At 36.4% G+C, this 22,191-nt stretch overlaps 1 protein-coding gene across 1 annotated transcript in view; it reads right to left on the bottom strand.

The window, feature by feature from the left end:
• Positions 1–22,191, bottom strand: part of Edil3 (EGF like repeats and discoidin domains 3) — a 450,159-nt gene that overhangs the window by 86,338 nt on the left and 341,630 nt on the right. Inside the window, exons 8-9 of the mRNA XM_006980462.4 lie at positions 22,018–22,162; positions 16,499–16,683 (exon numbers count right to left, since the gene is read on the bottom strand). Coding sequence (XP_006980524.1) covers positions 16,499–16,683; positions 22,018–22,162 — 330 coding nt within the window. The remainder of the gene's footprint in view (positions 1–16,498; positions 16,684–22,017; positions 22,163–22,191) is intronic.

The raw sequence follows: 22,191 nt of genomic DNA, 5'->3' as shown, positions 1-22,191 counted from the left end.
TCTCCCTATCCCTCCTTCCTTCCAAACTCTCTCATACATCCCCTTTGATCTCTTTCAACTTCATGGCTTCTTTTTTCATTAATTGTTCTTTTATGCATTGATCACCTACTTAACAAGAGAGACTAAGTATCTGAAAAGGAAAACAATATGTAATGAGAGTGTGTGACCATTAGTGTGCAGCAAATTCAATTGTGGATGCCATCTTCCAGAACTAAAATTTTAGTTTTGCAATTGTATTGAGCAGTCATGTTGACAGATTCTAATCCTTGTGTATCATCAAGTGACTCCTATATCTGTAATGAACAGGTTTGTAAGGCCGGTAGTTGCCTAAAATGTTTGTTGCCTGGTACAGATAAGTCGTCACCCTTCATCAAGGAATCTTCTCTTTCCAACAAAGAGAGACCACTACACAAAGCTACAGCTAGTCAAAATGCAGAATTGTGGAACTCAGTTCTAAGGTACACATCTACAGAACACTCCCACATCTATGGCAAGAGGGCTGTTGTGGCAGAGGAGGCAAAAAGATTGTAAGAGCCAGAGAGGATCAGGGACTTTCTGGGAGACTGTCTCCTTGTAATGTCAAAAGCTACACCAATAAAGTCTCTCTAACATGACTGCCTAAACATAAGCTGAACAAGGATAACACCAATAGAGATGCCAAAGTGGATGGGTAAAAGCCCACGAGGCCTCAACCCTATACAAAATACCACAGGCAATAAAGGAATACTGAGAGCAAGAGAATTCGGAGAAATAGTCTTCCCCAGGGAAGGGCACATCAATTGACTATCCATTGTCAAATGATCATCCCTGAAAACATACATGTGAGTAACATTATTCAGACTGAGGAGGAAATATTTAGCGATTTTTTTGTTGTTGTTTTTGGAGACAGGGTTTCTCTGTGTAGCTTTGGTGCCTGTCCTGGATCTCACTCTGTAGATGAGGCTGGCCTCGAACTGACAGAGATCCACCTGGCTCTGCCTCCTGATGCTGGGATTAAAGGTGTGTGCCACCATTGCCCGGCAAAGCTGATTTTAAATGCACGCAGTCCATAGATCAGCAGCAGCGAAAACCCACTTTAGTTTGGAGATGTGATGTTGCTTTTGTCTCTTGGGTGGGGGACTTCAATTGATACTTGAATTCTTGGATAAGTAGCATTAATCTAAAGAAGCAGTAATTGGCCAGTTTAATGCTGAGGCTCATTTCCATTTCCTTTCCAGTTCTATTTGCATAATGATTAAATAGAAAAATACAAGGAAGATTTAATTGATTTCTTTTCTAGAAAACAGCTTATCTGTGACTGCAACTTTGTTTTGGAAATACCAAAAATTAGGCAAATATCTCAAATTAGAAAGGAGGCAGTAACAAATAAGACAGATGTCTCTAATATATTCACACATATTTAAAACAGTAAAAACTGTCTTGGGGAAGAATATGTTCATGGTATATATAAATGAGTTCCTGTATATTAAAAAAACCCAGAGAATAACATTTCTGTACATTAGAGATTATATGTTTTCTATATTTAAGACTAATTAGTATTTTAATTCCTGGTATTATTTATAAATAGAATTTTAATGTGCTGTATTTTTAAGTTGCTTTTTTTTGTTGCAGGAGCTGAATAATTGGTAGAGCCCTGCAGTTCTGCAGTTATGATCCAAAAGAAATTCATGGCTGAACAAGCAAATGAAAACAACCTCCAAACAACCAGTGGGTAGACTTTTCTAAGACATAAAAAAGTTCAATGATTGCTTCTTAGTTATTTGTCATTCTCTACTTCTTGCTGGTCGCAACATCTGCCATGTAGAGAAGGATGGAGGACTAATAAGAGAACCGAGCTCAGATGAGTTAGGACGGATCAGGGCCAAGCTACATTATTCCTTTCTTCAGTTTTTCATCTGAGAGAAAAAGGATGGTTCCAAGCAACAGATGCTGCCATGTCGTGGCTTCCTTCTTCAGTTCCCCCAAAGCCTCTCTTCTTTTTCATAAGTTATGATAAGCTTGTTCTACCAATATGACATACTCACTTTCTACCACTGCCTCTGCCTTCCTCATGACAATTCTGGGTCCCAAAATAAACAAGTATCTCAAATATTTTCTACAATGAAGATGTACAGTCTTCACTGAAGGCTGTAGTTGTGGTCAGGGAATGTGTAAGTGGGTTGTTAGTTCTTTGTTATACTGGGCTACCTTGACCAAGTTAGTGTCTTTCCAGACAAGGAAAGCTGAATCATAGAACACCGAGTAACAGAAGTGAGTTGGTGGTGATTGTGGGCCTCAGTATTTTCTCGTGGGTAGTTAAACAGAGTTGTCACAGAAAAAGTCAGAATTATAAAATTTTAGAGTATATGAAAAGATTAGACTCAAATCTGAGGACAAAAATATCATATGTCCTTCTTTCCTGTTTTTTGAATCTCGTACATGTGTGCACGTGTGTGCACGCATGCATGTGTGTGTGTGTGTGTGTGTGTGTGTGTGTGTGTGTACTCACACACATGCATGCATGTGCCAGGCCTTATGTGTAAAAGTCAGAGGACAACCTGAGATGCAGTCCTCGCCTTCTATCTTGGGTAAGGTAGGGTTTATTGTTCACAGTGGCCACCACCTAGGTAGCTGTGCCATGAGGTACAGGGAACTCTCCTCTCTCCACAGAAGGAGCTCTTCAATTACATATGAGTACTTTACAAGGTATCTGGGGGGTCTGAACTCACATCTTCATGCTTCTTCAGTGAGCATTTTTCTAGAATAACTATTGGTGCTAAGGAGACAAAGCTCATCCAACATATTTACATTCTCTGGGCATCGTATATAAAGCTATATTTGTATAATTGATTTCAATCTTCTTGTAGCCCAATAAAATGGGCATTAATGATATTTCATAGATGAATAAAATGTTGTTAACAGAGAAAATTTGAGTTCACATTGCAAAGGTTATGAGATGTTTAAATAATATGAACCCACCATGACTTAAAGAAAACAAACCTACACAAATCTTATAGATTTTTAAATGTCATCAAATAACACATTCTACAAATCATAGACACAAGAGGCTCAGAATCCTTAACTCAGAGATGTTCCTAGCAACTTCAATCCATTCCTGAGATGGAAAAAAACTATACTGAATTCTTTCCTGTATTGAAAAAAAACAACTGACTATAGAATTTAACACTTAGATTGATATGTGGACGAAAAGGTCCCTAATGAAAAAAAATCATTTGCCTCATCTTCTTTGGAAAAATAATGGAGATTAACTATTTAGACAAGGAGGTCAATTTAAGAATATTTGCTCTGATGTTAAACTATCAGTGTTTCCAATACCCATTCATCTGGTATAGAGTCACATTGTAAAATGATATCAGACAAGCAATCTACCAGAATTACTATTAGCTATGCCTCATCCCCATGTAAATGTCCAAGCTTTTTTCAATTAGATATCACAATAGGAAGAAATCAAATAAGGTTGCTGGATTCAGCAAAATAAAATATCAGAGTCCTAGTTCAATTTGAATTTTGTATAAATCAGAATGGAGTTTTTTATGACTATTTCTCAACAATATTTTGGACAAGATTATCCTAAAACTTACTCATCACTTATTTGAAATTCAAATTCAGCAAAGTTTCCCGTATTTTTATCTGGTAACCTTAAGAGACAGAAGCTGTCATGTTCGGCAACATTGAGCACTAAGTCATTCTGAAGTGAGCACTACATAGAGGCTGACATTTTCAATGCAATGATCTCCTCTGAACCGTATACATGTAACTGACTTAGTCCTGAACATAACCCTGTAACATGAGTACTATGTTCCCTATTTAGTGAATAAGAATGCTAAAATACTTTTTAAAAGATACAGTTGCTTGACTACGTTCATACAACCAGTAACTAGCAGAAAAGGCCTTTGAACCCAGAGGATTCTAAAGTAGAATTTAACATACTAACCATGATATTATGCAGTTGCTTATCAAATATATTAGTTCATTTAAAAATTATTCTTCAAATTAAACACAGATTGGCTGTTTAAAACAATATTATTTAATAAATTTTCAGTGTAAAATATAACTACTTCATACTAGGCCTCCTTAGATATAGGCAATATTCATGACTGTTGCTTAGACAATTTGTCATTGTGAATGTGCAGCCATATGTCTGTAATGTATACTTATATTAAAGGACTGATTGAAATGTTAAGTTATTTAGATTTCATCACAAGCATGCCAGAGAAAACCAGAATTTCAGTATACACACCCACTTTCTCATGGATTTTGATTCTAAATGTGTATCTTTGATAGACTATATTTTCTGTAGAGTTAAGAATAATTAAAGTTTTGTTGTTTTCATTTAACAAATGTCAAGTCAACATAAGCCTGAACTTTTAATAGTCAAGCAATTTTTAATTAAATATATGCGAAGCAAATTAAAATAGTTGCCTAGGAATGATTCATTTTTTTTTTTAAAACTTCATCTTTCAAAAAAATTCCAAGAGTATTTGTCCCCAAATGCACTTTCCTATGTGTAGCACACACCCAATGACATGAGCATCTCAGAGGATGGTGTTAAGAGCGTTGGTAAGCTGGTAGACTGAGGTGCAGACATCTTTTAACCACACTTGGAGAAAATCCCTTTGACACCCAGGATGTAAGAAGATACAAGCAGCTGTTGGTGCGCTTTCCTCCACTGAGAGCTTTGAGCTGGCTTATTTTTAGAAATGTCTCCATTTCCCATTAGAGACTTGGAGGCAGCTGTAGAAGCATACGCATGTACACTTAGTGTTGCATTCTGAAGTACTTGCAGCCGCATTATCTTGCATTACAGCTCCTCCCATCGCATCAGGCATATGTCTTACAGAACAGATGGGTCTCGTGGTACTCATGAAGGGACATCAAATCTGGTAGCCTTGGGGATTAAAACTCCAAGGTGCTTTTCATGCAAGAAAGGAAGGCTGAAGCTCCAGTAGGTGGTAGGAAGTTACAAGAAGAAAAAACAAAAGTGACTCAAATTTTAACAAAAGTATTACTCATTGTTTACTGAGAAAGATTGATAAACCTCATCATTTGGGAAAGAAGGAAACCTAATTTATTTTATTCATTTACTAACAACACTTGTTTTGGCTACATATAAAAGCCATTTAAGACAATTACAAACTTGAATACAATTACTACGAGATTCTAATCTGTACTACATTTTAGAAATATAGAACAAGTTGTTAATCATGATTAGAGACAAATATTTCTTTGTTTTTCTATTCATCGTGATGAAACCCTTCCATGAGAACATTTATATAGTATAAAAAAATACTCAAATAGATACAGGAACATGTTTTATTGAGTAAAGTTTAAACATGCATACTTGTGGTGATATATTGTGTACCGTAGTTGTGTGCCAGATGTTACATGAATTGCTATATGGTCTTTTAATAATTACCCAGAGCCTGATATTGTGGTAAATGCTGAAAGATCAGAGAAGCAGAGCAAACCACAGCCACCATCGCATACCTCACCAACTCCTCAGCCTGAAAAACTTCTAGTTAGTTCCTGTTTCCTCATGCCTTATATATCTTTCTCTGCCAAGGCATCACTTCCTTCCTAGTGCTGGTATTATTGCCATGTGTGCTTCCCAAATATTGGGATTAAAGGTGTGTGTCACCACTGCCTGGCTCTGTTTCTTTCCTACACTGAGTCAATCTCATGTAGTCCAGGGTGGCTTTGAACTCACAGATACCCAGACAGATCTCTGCCTCCTAAGTGCTAGGATTAAAGGTGTGTGCCACCACTGCCTGGCATCTATGTTTAATCTAGTGGCTTGTTCTGTTCTCTGATCTTCACTCAAATTTTATTAGGGTACACAATATATCACCACATATACTTCTGCTTCCTCTAAAAATTTCTGATTAAAAAAACAACTAGCAAGAGATGAAAAAGCACATGGAAAAACATAAGTCTATTATTCAACAAGCCTATGGCCAACATGTTAAGTATATAAAGTCTCTAAGAAATACATGATGCTTCTATAAGTAAGAGTTCTTGTTATAGAGTATGTGAAATATGTTCCAAAAATGGGAACTGCTTAAGATTAGTGTTCCATTTTAATTTAAAGTGTTGAATATTGAAATATAGGCTCTGCGGGAGTATTGCATGCACATCAGATAGAGTGTCTCTTTTACTGTAAGGCAAGTCCAGAGATTGTCACATTTAAAGGATAAACATCAACTTAAACACAATGCACCAAGAATCCCGTCATGTTTAAGGGACAGGGAAATAGTTGTAAAGCAAATTCTTCAATTTCAACAAAAGACCAACCTTTTAACCACTGGAGTGAAAAAAAGTTATGTATCATTTTAAACTTCTCTAGCTAAGCTCTTTGGATCATAAGAATTTTTTCTCAAAAAGCAAACTAGCCTGTATTACTTTTTTTGCTTAGAATGGTCAACACATACGGCCCATTTAAATTATAATGGCATCATCTAGTCCTAGTACATCTGGGCTAACTCTAGGGCATGAAGATGAGATGAGATCAATACATAGAATCCATTTGGGAAAATTAAATATGAATATAGACAAAAAGTTCATAGAAATAATTTTGGATATTGTTTGTCTATAATAGAAATGGAAGAAAATTGTGAATGAAAAATTGAATTTGTGAATATATATAATATATATATTATTATTATTAAAAAGGTGTTGAAAATTTTGCTAATATTAGACTCCATTCAATATAATATATAAATGGAATTGCAAAAATCATACTAAATAGAAGAAAAAAGTTGGAATTTGGAAACAGTTTTCTTATTTTCAGTATTAATTTGTTAATCTTTCTAAGGTGTTTTTCATACTGAGACATATTATTTCATAAAATGATGTGTATCCATACTATAATAAGAATAAGGTAATATATATATGTGTGTGTGTGTGTGTGTGTGTGTGTGTGTATACATATATATATGAGAAGCCTCTTTCCGTGTGTGTTTGGCTGAACTAAGCTTGGATGACAGCAGCTGGGATAGTGAGCTGCAAATACTCCACAAAACAAACCCGTCAGAAACGATAGGAAAGCTGCTTCAGTGGCCTGTGTTTTCCCAACAGCAGTATTTCCTATAATTAAATGCATTTTGTCTTGATATTAACTAGCGACTAAATAATTGACAAATAAAACAAGCATATGTACATGCAGGCATACATACATATAAATAAAAGAAAGAAGTATAATAGAGTTACCTACACATTATAGCATCATTGACTTAAAATAAAACATTACTAAGTTCTCTAGGAGAAACTGAGCCAACCAAACCAAATGAATTTAAGCATGGCCAAGTTTGCTGGACAAAGAACGCATATCTAAAATGTGATATATATGTATTCTTCTCACATATCACTGAGTTGTGAGAAGAATATTATTATTCCCTCTACTCCTTATGTTCTATTTTAAAACAAAACTGTACTTTCCAAATATTCAGTGCCCAATGGTTACTAGTTCTATAATAGTACATGTAATTTTAATCATGAAGAACAACCAATTAATTGAAGAAGCTAGATCGATGGATATTCAGAGAGCTGTCAATCACGATACGTGGCTGGGGCTCAGCTGGTCAGAGCTGGCCAAGGGTATTACCTCCTGAGGAAAGTGGTCACCCCACTCACTAGACGATTTAATACACTGTGGTAAGTGTCACTGCCTGCATTGTCCAGTATGTGCTGTGTCCCCTTTGCATTGTAAACTGGCTGTCCAGTCTTAGCAAGCTTCACTGACTCGTAACCGCATTACCAAAGAGAATCTGCTGGCTAACAGAAAGGACTGCTGTACAGACAATGATCACCAATTGAAATGGAACACAGTTTTCCTCATGCATGTTTACAAATGCTCACCAAATTTCAAACAGTATTCCAGTAAACCAGATTTACTCACCGGTTTGCTTTTCAACTCATTGCTTTAAAGGAGAGAAGTTATCAATAGGTCTGATAACAGAAACTTAGCTGATGCCACAAATTAAAGCACACACACACACACACACACACACACACACACACACACACACACACACACACACACACACAATGAAGTCATTTAATGCCCAGGATCTTCAAATCATGAATGGGCCTGCTGAACACACATCTAATGGTTTCAGTTCTTCTATTCAGCTTTTCAATGGTTCTATCTAAACACAGCTTATTAATAGAAACATCCAAATCCCTCTGTGTGGGGTATTTTTTTTTTTTTTGCATTTTAAACTTTGAATCCAAAATCCTGCAATGTTTGTGTGTAAATACTCTCTTCAGCTGTGCTTTGTTTATTTCTATTATTTTTCTTCTTGGGTAGTATGGAATTACTTTGATAGAATTGTGTTAAAAACATTTTAAAGATGGTTTGTAGAAAAGCAAGGTCATTCTTTGATTCCTTGAATTTACTTTAAGGTATACGGGTGTTATAAATCACAATAGATGTTTCACATCTATGTTCATAATAACAGATTTTTGTTCTTTTAGGTCTTCTTTATGGATGTTTTCCTCACATATGAGAGTTTTCGACTATGAACTGAATAGTGGCAGTATGCATTGAAAATCAGAATGCTTCCTCATACTGAGATACATGGGAATCCAGTGGTCACAAAAGCCTTAAAAACCCCTTCTTCACCATCTGTAAACCAATGGTCCAGAGACTCTGACAAGCCAATCACAATTCTATGGCCATAGCATTCTTTTACAATCAGAAATGAACTAAATGAAATAAGACTTATTTAATTAGGAAGCTTAAACTCAATTTCTTTCTTACACAGTTCTACCAAATTAATATTAAAATGAAGGTCTATGGGGTAAGATGTTGTCTGACAAAGGTCAACATTAAAATTGCAGCCTGACCATTCTTTCAATTTTACTAATTTGGTTGAAATATTGTGCAGACTACCTTAAATTAATGAATTTCATATACAATAGACCAAAAAAAGCCATTTCCTTTGACATAGCTTTTTTTTTTTTTTTTTTGTTTTTCGAGACAGGGTTTCTCTGTGTAGCTTTGCGCCTTTCCTGGAACTCAGTTGGTAGTCCAGGCTGGCCTCGAACTCACAGAGATCCGCCTGGCTCTGCCTCCCAAGTGCTGGGATTAAAGGCGTGCGCCACCACCGCCCGGCAACATAGCTTTTTTTATTGCTGTTAATCATTTATAGTATATTGCCAATTATTAATTTTGGTAGATGTATTTCAATAATGAATTATGCATTTTCAATAGTCTTCACTAATAAGGTATATACTTACATAAGATATATACTTATATAGTCTATTCACTATCAACAATCTCTGATACATTATTTTAAAATGAGTTTTTTTCAATCAATAGGAATTCATTCCAGTCTTTTCCTTCAAATTCTTGAATCATACCAAAAAGAATTATATTTTATAATTTACTAGATTATGTTATGAGTAGTTTCATTTCTGATTGATTAAATATTTTCTGTTCATGTCGAATCAGTTGAACAACTAAGATAATAAATGTTAGAGAAATTTTCTCAGTTGTTGAAAGTTATTGATAAAGCACTTCAAACACATGACTGTTCAAAAAGTGGAGTTTTAATATTGAAGATCAGAAAATGACATAACTTCTATTTTCAGTTGTTAATATTTTTTACTATTTTAAGGTATAAAGCTAAAATATCTGTTAAATAAATAAAATATTTTATTTACTTTTATACTTGTTTTTAAATGTATGTATTTTACAGAGGTCAATCTTGCCATTTGCTGATACCACTTACAATTTTCTACCTTTCTAAAAGTATATTGTCTTGCGTTTCAATGTTCTTCTTGAAATTCTACTTTGGAGAAAGAAACACAACCATGAATCCTAGTTTATTTCCCTGTTGCTGTGATAAAATATTTTGACTAAAAGCAGCTTGGAGGAGAAAGGATTTATGTGGCACATCCTTTCATAGTCCATGATGAGGAAAGTCAGGGTGGGAAACTGGAGGCAGGAACTGATGCAGAAGCTATGGAACAGTGGGGGCTCAAGGGCTTGCTCTCCAATGCTTGCTCAGTCTGCTTTTTTTTTTTTTATGTATACAACTCAGGACCCTCTGTCCTGGGAGGCACTACCCACAATGACCTTGTCCCTCTCACGCCAATCTTTCATTGAGAAAATGCCTCCCAGTCTTTCCTACAGTCCAATCTGATGCAGTCCTTTTCTGATTTGCGGTTCTTGGATGACTCTGTGTTGTGTCGAGTTGACACATGACTTAACCAGCACACACATCTTCATGTTTTACTATAATTGGTGGTGTCAGAAAAGGATATCTTGATATCATGCAAACTACCAGAAGAGAAATAAGGGATTATTAGACATTAATTAATTTCTCTTATTTCAGCTGAGAATCCATCATGCCTTTTGACCACTTTACTGAAAAGTAACCATACAATCTTACAGTGTAATATTTAAAATACAAAATTTCAATTTTTTTGTGATTTAACAAAAGTGATTGAAATACACTTTTTATTACTTCTTATTTTAATTTAAAAATATTTTAGATTTTGAAATAATAATATAGTTGCACCATTTCCCCCTTCCCTTCCTGTTACTTGCATGTACGTTTTTAGGGCTGACCAGCTGGTATTGGATGACCAGGTGGTGAGCTCTTACCCACGGAAGACCATTTCTCACTCCCGGCATTACTTTCTTGCCTATAGTTCTTTGAGTGGGGTAGAGAACTCGTGATTTTTTTCCCCTGTCCACTTTGGCATGTCTATTGATCTTGTCCTTGTTCAGCTCATGTTCAGGCAGTCATGTTTATGAGGCTTTATGGGTGTGTATTCTGACATTCCTAGGAGGCACAATATCACACCGAATTTCCTGATCTTCTGCCTCTTAGACTCTTTCTGCCCCCTCTACCTCACTGAACCCTGTGCCTGATGCAGGTGTTGTTTTAACGGGGTAACTCAGACCCAAAAGAGCAGAATTGCATGTTTTTTTTTTTTTTTTTTTTTTTTGGTCTGAGGTATCTAGCTTCCAATCTTCTGATGTGAGTACATATTCCGGAATAACTTCAGAAACCAGGAAAGTAAGGGGCCCATTACCAGGGTGGAGGTTGGTGGTAGTACAGAGGGGAACAGTGGGGAACACATGATCTGATATGAGGAAAGAGGAAAATGGGGAGAGTCTACTTATAGAGGAGGAAGGGAAATACAGAAAAAGAAGAAAGTGGAAGAATGTCTTAAAACGTCATGAGAATTCTTACAGTTAATGATTTACCTGAAAACCCCCATAATATATGTAAGTACATATGTAATATACATAAATAGTTTAAATGAAATTTTTTTTGGGGGGGGGGTTTCGAGACAGGGTTTCTCTGTGTAGCTTTGCGCCTTTCCTGGAGCTCACTTGGTAGCCCAGGCTGGCCTCGAACTCACAGAGATCCACCTGGCTCTGCCTCCCGAGTGCTGGGATTAAAGGCGTGTGCCACCACCGCCCGGCAATTTAAATGAAATTTTATCATCTCTGCTGACAATGCTCCCTGTGAAAGGCAAAGACTGCTTTCCCCAAAGCCAACACCAGACAAGAAGCTACGTTTGAGTTGTTAGTCAGAGATGTCCAAGAGACTCCCCGCTAGAGTTAGAAGTGAAGTTCTTACTGCTGAAGACTCTGTGCACTCAGATTCAGTACCCAGAAGCCCCTGAGTGGCAACTGTCCTGAAGGCCTCCCTCCTGCAGAGTAGCTTTCATAGAATCAAAGGCCACTGAAGCTTCCAAAGGAGGGAAATGACCAAGAGTCCTACCCGGCTATGATGCCTATGAGCCACATCAGTGACCAGCAGGGCATGGTAACTGCAAGGGTGCAGTAAAGGTACACATCAGTAGAGGTACACATAACTAACAGTAACCAGAAGCTCTCTATTTGGATTGGATTTAAGACCAATGCTTAATATGAGGAAATCATGTCTGGTTCTGTACTTCACTAAAGCAGCATAATCTCTAAATACATTCTAAACATGTTTCCTAATACACAAGATAAGTGTGGTCTTCACCCCCTGTTGAAATTTCTCTGCAATAGATGGAGATCATCACAGAAAACTACAGCTAATCAACTGTGGAGCTGTAGAGCCCAGTCCCAGTAGATACCTTTCTCTTTTATAGGGTAAAATTTTTGATAATCCAACTATGTGTGAGGAATATCCATAAATCTGGCATAATTACTGTAGGATCTTTCATTTACTATAACAATGAGAGTTTTAGGAAGCAGAAAATATACTTTAATTTTGGCAGACATTCTAGAAACCATCTTGATGGGACTTTTGGTATAAAGATTTGATTATTTTATCAAGTTTTGGGGAACACATCACAGCCTGATAGAAGGCCCTTCTTTAGGAAGTCTAAGAAATGCCTCCTTTAAGGTTGCCTGTGAACCTACATACACTTTTGCCATGTTTAGGTAGACCCTTAACAAGGATTCATGTTTAGCAATAATTCAAGAAATCTTATCGGTCATGATTTTCACACTTGAAACACTAACAGGATCTGCCTGAAAGTTCCAGATACTTCCATATCACCGAAGATATAGGAAAGAACATTAGAGTACTAATAAGCATTATATGTGGAAATTATATTTAAAACATAGCAATTCTTAAAGAAAGGCATTAAAATGTCTTCTAATATGTCATAATTAAATGGAAGAGTATTTGGTAGGATTAACTTCCAATAAATTTCATTTATAAATATTATTAGATTAAGTTATAACAAAGCAGTAAGCCTGAATAAAACCATTCTATGTATTGTTGAAAGTAACTTTTTAAAAATTAAGAAAAAATTAGCAATGAATAAAGGTAATTCAGATGACAGAAGGGCTTCCTTTCTTAAGAGCTCACAATTGACGAATTATATCTTAAAACACAAAAATATAAATGATCCCAGAAACCTTGCTTAAGGATAAAAACTGGTCTATATGTCAACAGCTCAACAATCACCATATGCATTGTTTTGTATGAAACATTAATTATACTTTCAACTATGCACTACCTAGCACCCATGCTAACAGTGTGCCATGGATAGATTACATCCTCTTAAGTAGAAAACATGGGAAAATAGTCACATTCTGGAAGTCCTTTCTTACACAATGTCAGAAAAATATATAAATAAAAGAATTTGTCAGTTTATCTTTCATTGGAGAGTCTGGATAGGTTTTGACATGATAAAAATTAGATGTCCACTTGAAGAACTAGTCTCAGAATTGACAGAAAATATGTCATCAAGAGAATGAATCAATACCAGTGTGCAAGACCTTTAAAAAGACATGTTAAGGGAAGTGATGGATGGAGGTTATCTATGAGAACTACATCTCTATCCATGTAAATGTATTTGCTTCATTTTCATCTTCGAAAGAAATTTTCCTTTAGCCGTTCCTTTATGTGCATATTTCTAGAATAATCCCATCTGCCTGAGTTGCTATTTGTCTGTATAATATTTTTCAGTACTCTATAAGACATTATGAATCATGAATAAGTTTACTTATATTCAGATAATCTTGGGGGAGACTTAGATACTTACAATTTTTAAATATTTTATAGCCAAATGTCCAAGTTAGTTGATATTTATTATTGTTAATATTAATCAAGACAATGGACATTGTCCATGGTTTACTCACACTAGGAGTTTGAAAAGATGTATATTGTTACTACTGTGTTTTAAAAGCTTGATCTTTGATGAAAAAATTTCCTGTATATGCATATATACATAGATACACATATATATTTAAAATCATATAATCATTTTAAGGGTTGCAGTTGTTACTCAATGGCAAAATGCTTGCCTAATATGTTTGGGTTAATTTGATACCTAGCACAAAAAAAAGATTTGAGAATATATAATAATTGCCTTTTTATACTAAAGTTCAAATATATACTGTATAGAGCAAAATGCATTGGCTGAAATAATTTTTCTGTGCAAGTCATTATGAAGTATCTCTGACATGTCAGTATTAATTATTATATTTGGTTAGGCACTGGAGTACAAGCTGAGAAAGTAAACAGACAGCCATTCCAACATACCAGACATTCTGAAGCTAACAATCAGACATCATATGACACTTTCAAAATTGTTTTATAGTGCTACAGCAAGGGTGTTACTGAAAGCATGGTAACACAGCAGTCCTCTTTTCTATGGTTTCAATTCTTCACGTTCCAGTTGCTGATGACCAACCCAATTCAAAAGCATTAAGTAGAAATTCCAGAAATAAATATTTCACACTCTTAAAGAGCAATCCTTTCTGAGTGGCATGGGATGTTGAGCTGCCACACTCTGTTCAGCCTAACACATGAATCATCTCCTTGTTCAGTGGATCTATGCTGTGTGTGCTGCCTGCCCATTAGTCATTAAATAGTCATGTTAATTAGATAGCCTATCACTATGTTGAAATGATTTTGTTCAAGTAAGATTTATTTTACTTCTAAATTGCACACAAATATAAGAGTAATGATGAAAAGGAGGCATCAAATCACAAAACAAAGATGGATTAGATTTAGTTCTTTCACGAATTGACAGTACTGCAAAGCATACTGGAAGAAAACTCTATACATGATTAAGTGTGATCTATGGTTTCCAGTCTCCATGGGGGTCTTGGAAGGTATTGATGCCTGATAATGTGAGACTAGTAAACACAGGAGAGATCCTAGATAAGATACAGTAGGGCAAAGCTAACAGCCAAGCCTCTGTACAGAAAGCAACATCCAAAGCTATGCTGAAGGATCTAGTGTCAGAGGCTGGTGATTTCTTGTGCTCCTTTTCTCTAGGAAGAGTAAATTTATAACAGAACAGCGAGAGACAGAGGGTGTTACATCTGAGGAAATTAAAAGGAGTGTGGTAAAAGATGAATGAGGACAATGAAGAAAAGACTTTTAGGCTGTATTAGGAATTTACATTTTATTCTCAGTCCTAGAGAAAGCAATGAAAATTTTTTAGCAAGAGCGAAAGAGAACTGTATTTGCATTTTAGCATACACACATGAACATGCCTCCCATTCGTGCTCACAGGTTATGATTAGAAAAACAGAAATTTTTTAAAAGCACAGGACTAAAACCTGGGAAGATGGGTAATGAGCCTCAGGACGAACCCAAGAAATAGGGGTGGCAGTTCAGATCAGGAAGTGACGGGAGGATTGTAAGAATGGTAATAATTTCAAGATACCCTGGTCTCCTTTGAGTAGCTGAAATCACTGATACTTGGTAAATCAGTTAATCCGAGCCCATGGAGTTGGTAAGAGAGACGTTAGTGAGAGGGTAACCGGGCGATGAAGGGGAGGGGTTAGGAGGGAACACTTAGCAACATCGGGAAAGAGGAAGACAAAGTTTGATGTCTGTCCGTCAATTTAAAGATGAATTCTAAGAATCAAGTGCTGTCTTCAGAGCCTGAAGAAGGCTAGGGCTTGAGCACGTGATGCTTCAGGGGTGCATGGCACATAATCACTTGTTACGTAAATGATTTAATGTAGTGGGCAGCGCTACAGGCTAGAATAGAACAGCAGGCTGGATGACCAAGTAATGCACAGTAAACCCACCCGCACCTTAAAATAATTATAGGAGAAACCCAAAATGTTTATAAGCTAAGTAAAGAGTCAAGCAAGATTTAAGGCGACTATTAAAAAATGGCTCTTTCTGATTGTGGGAATATAAAAATGTAAAACCGAGTGACAAATTGGAAAGAGAACCGGAAATTTCAGGTGACCTTAGTAATGACAAATGTGACTTGGTAAGGGTTAACATTTGTTATTTTAAGTGCTTCCAGGGTTTCCAGACATACCATAGTTTATCACAGGCTTTGAAACTCACTGATAAAGTGTAAAATCAAAGTGGAGCTCATGCTTATGAAAGAAATTAATCTCATTATGAAATTGAACCATCATATTTTTGTTGCCTCTCGAGACATGAACAAAGCTATGCATGCATAAAGGTTTCCCACAAATAAAGGTATTTCAAGAGGACTATTTTTAAAGGATCAGATGTAACCTTACTTTAGTTGTAAGTGGTCATCAGACTCAGTAGAATCCACATGTCTTTTATAAATTAATTTTATAAGGAGAATGTAATCAAATTATCCCATTGCTTTGCAACCACAGGGAAGAAGACACTGTCATGAGTCATGACACTATGAGACTCCCTGTCGGTCAGAGGCATGACTCTATTGTTTTTGGATTGATACTGATGTTAATTGCCAATATTAAATAAAATGCAAAGCATCAGAACAGATGAAAAACCTAGCAAGCAGATTGTCTCAAATTTGATCAGGTGACCCACAAATTTGATTAGGTTTGTATAGTGTGATCTGGTACATTTACCTAGCCAACTTGTCCACAGGCTGCATCTATATATCAATACAGGCCAGAGATATGATTTTGTAAGTTATTTCTGTTTTCCCAGTTTGGAAAACTCAAATATGAAAGCTTATTTAAAGCAGCATAACATAGCAATTCTGACGTTTGGGTAGCCACTAGGAAATCTTTTAAGGCATAGGAGTGATGGACGGCGAAACCGTCTCAGGCCATTACCTGTAACCACTGTGACTGGTCATTGTGGCCAGATGTCCAAGCATTTACTTTGCCTTGTTTGTCCAGCCGGGCTTTCCGTGGTTCCCAGGTGAACATGTCCATGTTGAGTGTTCTGAAGACGCTGGAGGCCGTGATCTGGTAATCTTGGATATGCCCTGATTTCATCCCCAGAGGTTCCGAACAGCCTGGTAGAAGGAGAAGAACTCCATGAAGAAAACAACTGATCATCCTGGAACTTTTTCTTGTTCATTTCAGAGTGGCAAGAGAAGATTGAACATAATACTATTCATTCCCCCAAAGAGAGGACATCTAAATTCAAAAAAGAAGCTATAATCAGAAATAAATCTGGAATAAAATAGAAAAACAAGATAGCCAATTCAAGCTATTTTGTCTGAATATATTTTGGAAAAATTGAAAACAAGACAGACAATTCAGAATACTTTTCTGTGATAGATGATTTTGCAAAATGAAAACATTGCTGAAATGCTCTCTCCTGTCTCATTACTAGAAGCCTCATGACTGTTCCCTAGTTTTCAACAATTTTATTGTGTCTTGGAGAATGGGGCTTTTTCTCATAAAGTATATTTGGTTTGCTTTTATTTGTTTTCATAATATCACCGATGGAATTTTCCCAGTACAAAGTCATTTTCAGAAATTGCTCCACAGTTATATTCTAAAGTGGCCAGCGTTTTGTTGTCTAAGAAATATGCACTACCCTTACATTTTAGAGACAGGGTCTCACACTGTAGCCAGGCTGGCCTGGTACTCTAGCAATCCTCACTCAACCTTTGGGTGCTGAAAGGACAAGAATATACTAAATCACTTAATACCAATTTATATCATTGATTAATTTGGCATAAATATGGCGTCTTCTAGAATGGAGGAAGATAGTATTTACTTAGTATATACCATGTGCCAGGCATTGTACAGCTGTGAAATTTAGAAAAATGAGTAAGACTTCAAGAATATATAAAAAAAAAATCTCTAAAACTATTACTATTGTTTCCATAAACTTCTATATTCATACTAAATAACACTTAATACTTACATTTTTTTGGAAGATTATCAAATTTACCACTGTATTTCCAATTTTGATATGTGATGAAACTTTGGTTTGGGCTGCATTGAAAATGTAGTGTCCATGTGTGAGTGTGTTAAAAACTTATCAGGTTTGTATGGGAGACCTGAGTCTATCATTAAATGTATTGTCCAGTGACTAAGTCTTTATTCTAAAAAGCAGTTACAATTTGGTCAAGGATCTGGCAAGATGAATTAGATTGTTAAAGGGCAAAGAAAAAAAATAGTCAACTTCTCCAGTTCAATATCTTCCTTCCATACTCTACTGGTCTTCCCTTCACTGGATACTTGGTCTTAAAGCTATTATTTATTCAACTTCCATTTCATTGTTCAAATCTCCAAAATGTAGGTAACAATAGAAGCTACCTTGGGCAGGTGTCTTAGGAAATTAGTTGATAAAATACTAAGTATCTAGAAATACTGCTGGCACAATCAACATTCAATACAAATTAGCTCATTTATTATTTCGATAAAACTCATTCCAATAGAAAGCAGGGTTAAGTCTCCAAGTATCAATATGTCAGTGACTACCAAATAGCATCCTATAACTAGACACTGTTGCTCAATGTAGACTATTTTATGTGTAGGTTCTTAAACAGAAAGCTTAGTACTCTCCATTGATAGTAATTGACTTTATCTAATGGATGTCTGAACTAGTTAATCTGAACTGTATCTTCCCTCCTGTAGCTCCTCTGTGTAGTCTGTAGCTCCGTCTTTACTTCCACAGCATGGAAACAATGGCATGGAAGTTGTTTTCTTAGCCAGGATCTTATTGAGGAGATCTACATCCCAATCCCAATGGTAAAGAAGCTCTAAAGCCAAAATGTGAATTCTGAGGGGAAAAATACATTGTCCTAACAGAGATCCCAAATTCTAGAAAGTTCTAATAGCCATATGGCATAATATTTGTCTTCAGGCAAATCCAAAGTAGTATGCATTGTCTTCATGACAAAGTTCTGAATTATTCTATTTGGAGCTGCCCTTGGCCCCTGCTGGAGACCAATCTTTCTAAAATTTCATTTAGTTTGCAGAATACATGAAATAGAAAAGCATAGTGACTTTTTATTTCTTTTCTTAGAAAATATCTGAAAAAACTGGATAGATAAGAAATGTCTTTGATAATTTCTCTTTAATCACAAAAGTCATTTCATATCCATTCTGATGTCCAGTACATACCTAAGGAAAAATGCTAAATGATTAGTAATTAAAAGAATGGGTGAATGAGTTTTAGTTTTCTAATTATGATCATGATCTATTTTCTTCCAAACGTCCAAAGTCATCTTTCATACAATTTAAAAGGTGTTCTTTTCAAGTGTCTGGGAAGAGATTAGCTGCTTCTAGGCAATGTTAAAGATAAATGACCGTAGAAAACAATAAGGGAGACTTGAGCTTTATAGTATTGCACACAACTGAATTATTATAAAATACAATATCAATATTTATTTCTAAGAATCACAGCTAAATTGTTTAGCAATGGACTTTATATCTCATGAATTTGCTGTCTCATTCATGTGATTTTGTGAATACAGATTACCTCTTCTACCAATGTGAATAGAACCTAAAAAAATAAATAAAATACTAAGCTGGGCGGTGGTGGCGCACGCCTTTAATCCCAGCACTTGGGAGGCAGAGGCAGGTGGATCCCTGTGAGTTCGAGGCCAGCCTGGGCTACCAAGTGAGTTCCAGGAAAAACGCAAAGCTACACAAGAGAAACCCTGTCTCAAAAAATAAAATAAAATAAAATAAAATAAAATAAAATAAAATAAAATAAAATAAAATAAAATAATAAAATATTAACATAAGCATTGATTATTTCTATGGTAAAACACTCCTGTCTTTAAAATAAATCAGCTAGTAGTCAAGCTGAGGTCATTCTTGTGGATTCCTGGGAACTTCCCTAGCACCAGGTTTCTCCCTATTCCCAAGATGTCTCCCTCTATCAAGATATCTCTTTCATTGCTCTCCCACTCTATCCCTGTTTCAGCTCGACCGTCCTGTTCTCTTATGTTCTCATCCCCTATCCCCTACACTCTATTGCCCACCTTGCCCCTAATTTAGTCAGGAGATCTCATCTATTTTCCCTTCGTAGGGTGATCCATGCATCTTTCTTATGGCCCCCTGAGCTGGCCTACACCGGTAATCAGATTGGTGAATACCCTAACTGTCATCACAGAGCCGTTATCCAGTAACTGATGGAAGCAGATGCAGAGATCCATAGTCAAGCACCAGGCTGAGCTCCAGGAGTCCAGTCTAAGATAGGGAAGATGGATTCTATGAGCAAGGGGCATCAAGATCATGATGGGGACATCTATAGAGACAACTAAACCAAGCTAGTGGGAACTCATGAACTTTACACCAATAGCTGTAGCCTGCTCAGACTGGACTAGGCCCCCTGCATAACTGAGAGAGTTGTGTAGCTTGGTCTGTTTGAGAGTCCTCTGGCAGTGGGATCAGGATCTATTCCTGGTGCATGAGCTGGCTTTTTGGAGCCCAGTGCCTATGGTGGGACACCTTGCACAGCCTTGATGCAGGGGGAAGGACTTGGACCTGCCTCAACTGAATGTACCAGGCTTTGCTGACTCCCCATGGGAGGAGGCCTCACATTTTTGGAGGAGGGGATGGAGGTGGGTTGGGGGGATTGTTTGGGGGGAGTGGGAGGAGGGATGAGAGTGGTATCTGTGGTTGGTATGTAAAATGAATAAAAAATTTCTTAATAAAGAATAAAAAAAAAGAAAAACCAAAAATAATATAGAATAAAACCAGCCAGCAAGAGATACTGTTCTCTGAACCTAGGCTTGAAATTAATTTGTGGGGTTGGGAGTTAGAACACTACTTCCTTTTCAGAAAATAAGGTCTGTAAAGTGTCTGGTGTAACCTCTTGTCAAGCTTGCAAGCAAAATATATTTACACCTTAAGGGTGGAACTGTGTCATGTATGAGAAGCTGATCCTCATGAATCAAAGGTTTGAGGAATTGGAAAAGGTGATGTTAAGCAACAACAACAACAGAAAAAAAAACCACAGGGCTTACTGCAAACCTCATCATACTGTGGCTTCCTCGCGATTGCTTTATGACAAATGGCTTAGGGATGACACTGGCCTCTGGTGATAAAGTGACATGCAATACAAACCTCTGTAGCAATAATTCTGCTCACATTTACTAACAGTCAATAGTATGGTCCAAATAATTAAAATCTCTGTGAAGTTATTTAATGGCAATGGAAACATTTCTCCATAGACAACACTGGTGTAGATTATGCCCATGTGGTCCTTAAAGTAAGTTCACTCATATGGCAAATTTACTCTAATCTCTTTCAATGCAAGAGGCTCATAAAGAATGATGTTTTCAAATACCATCTTCTATTTGCTTACAATTATTTCCTCAGTTTTCTCCTCTAGGAAAGGATACTTTCTAGTAAGGGGCAGGTAGGGAGAAATGTGGGTTCATGGACACAGAGGAGTTACAGGAGGGTGGGAGAGAGAGAGTAATAAGCATGAATTAAATATATGTATGAAATTTTCAAAGAACTAACTTAATTTTTCATAACAGCAGTGTTCTTTCAGATTTGGTAAGAGGTTTTCTGTGTTTGGGGGGATTATGCTAAAACACGACACAAGTGAACTTTCCAGTTTATTCACAGTGTTTGAACAAAAGAAATCTTTTGTCGCCATGGCAAAGACAGGTAAGTTTGTATGCATGAAAAACAGTAACTGTCCTCTAAAACATAATTGAGTGGAATAAGCAGAAGGGATTTTCTCTTTAGTTCAGAATATAGTTACAAAAGTAAAATGGGATCCAGACATAAAGTTTTTGTGTTTGTAGCTTGTTGTGATGATCCTGCAGGAGAATTATTTAACTGTATGTTCTTTGATGGATTACCCTTGAGCTAGATAACCATGACTTATATAATAAGCAGGTTGCCAGCTGAGAATGCTCAAAGAATGAATTTATAGTAGTACTCTTGGTGTTGAAGTATTGTTCCCTGGGGAGGGATGATAAATTTACATGTTTCATAAAATATAAAAAGAAAGCACCAAGTTTAAAGATAAAACTTGCTTTCTCTGGACCTTATAGTCTGAATTTGCACAATTTATGAGGTCAAGCAGATTGTATTTTTAAATTGAACTTTCATTACCAAACATAAATCACGTTTACAACTAAAATCAATGGGGTACATCTTTTGACAACAGCTTCTCATAAGAATTCCCTGTATTCTATTTGATTACATGGATATGGACTTGACTCTATTTCTGCAGGGTGCTTTACAACTTTATTTGACACATAAACAGCATGCATTTTCTCATTGAACCATGCCCTACATATTTTGTAGAAGAAATAAACTTCTGTGAGTGCTGAAAACCTAGAGATTAGTAACTAATCACGTGCAGAGATGCTTTCTGTTCTCGTTAACGGCAATTCCGTAATAGAAAACAGAAGGCTTACCTGAAAGCTCACAGCCAAGAAGCTCCATTCTTAATGTACAGTGCCTTCGACAAATTTGGGGATAGAGTCTGACATATTGAGCTTTGATTGGAGGTGTGAAAGAGTTAGCATAGGGGGTGTTGTTATCAACATTTCCACGGAACACCTGTGTAAAGACATACAGGATTTTAAAAG

Source organism: Peromyscus maniculatus, chromosome 15 (assembly GCF_049852395.1).
Source record: "Peromyscus maniculatus bairdii isolate BWxNUB_F1_BW_parent chromosome 15, HU_Pman_BW_mat_3.1, whole genome shotgun sequence".
Classification (NCBI taxonomy): domain Eukaryota; kingdom Metazoa; phylum Chordata; class Mammalia; order Rodentia; family Cricetidae; genus Peromyscus; species Peromyscus maniculatus.
This window is presented reverse-complemented; position numbering and strand designations above follow the sequence as displayed.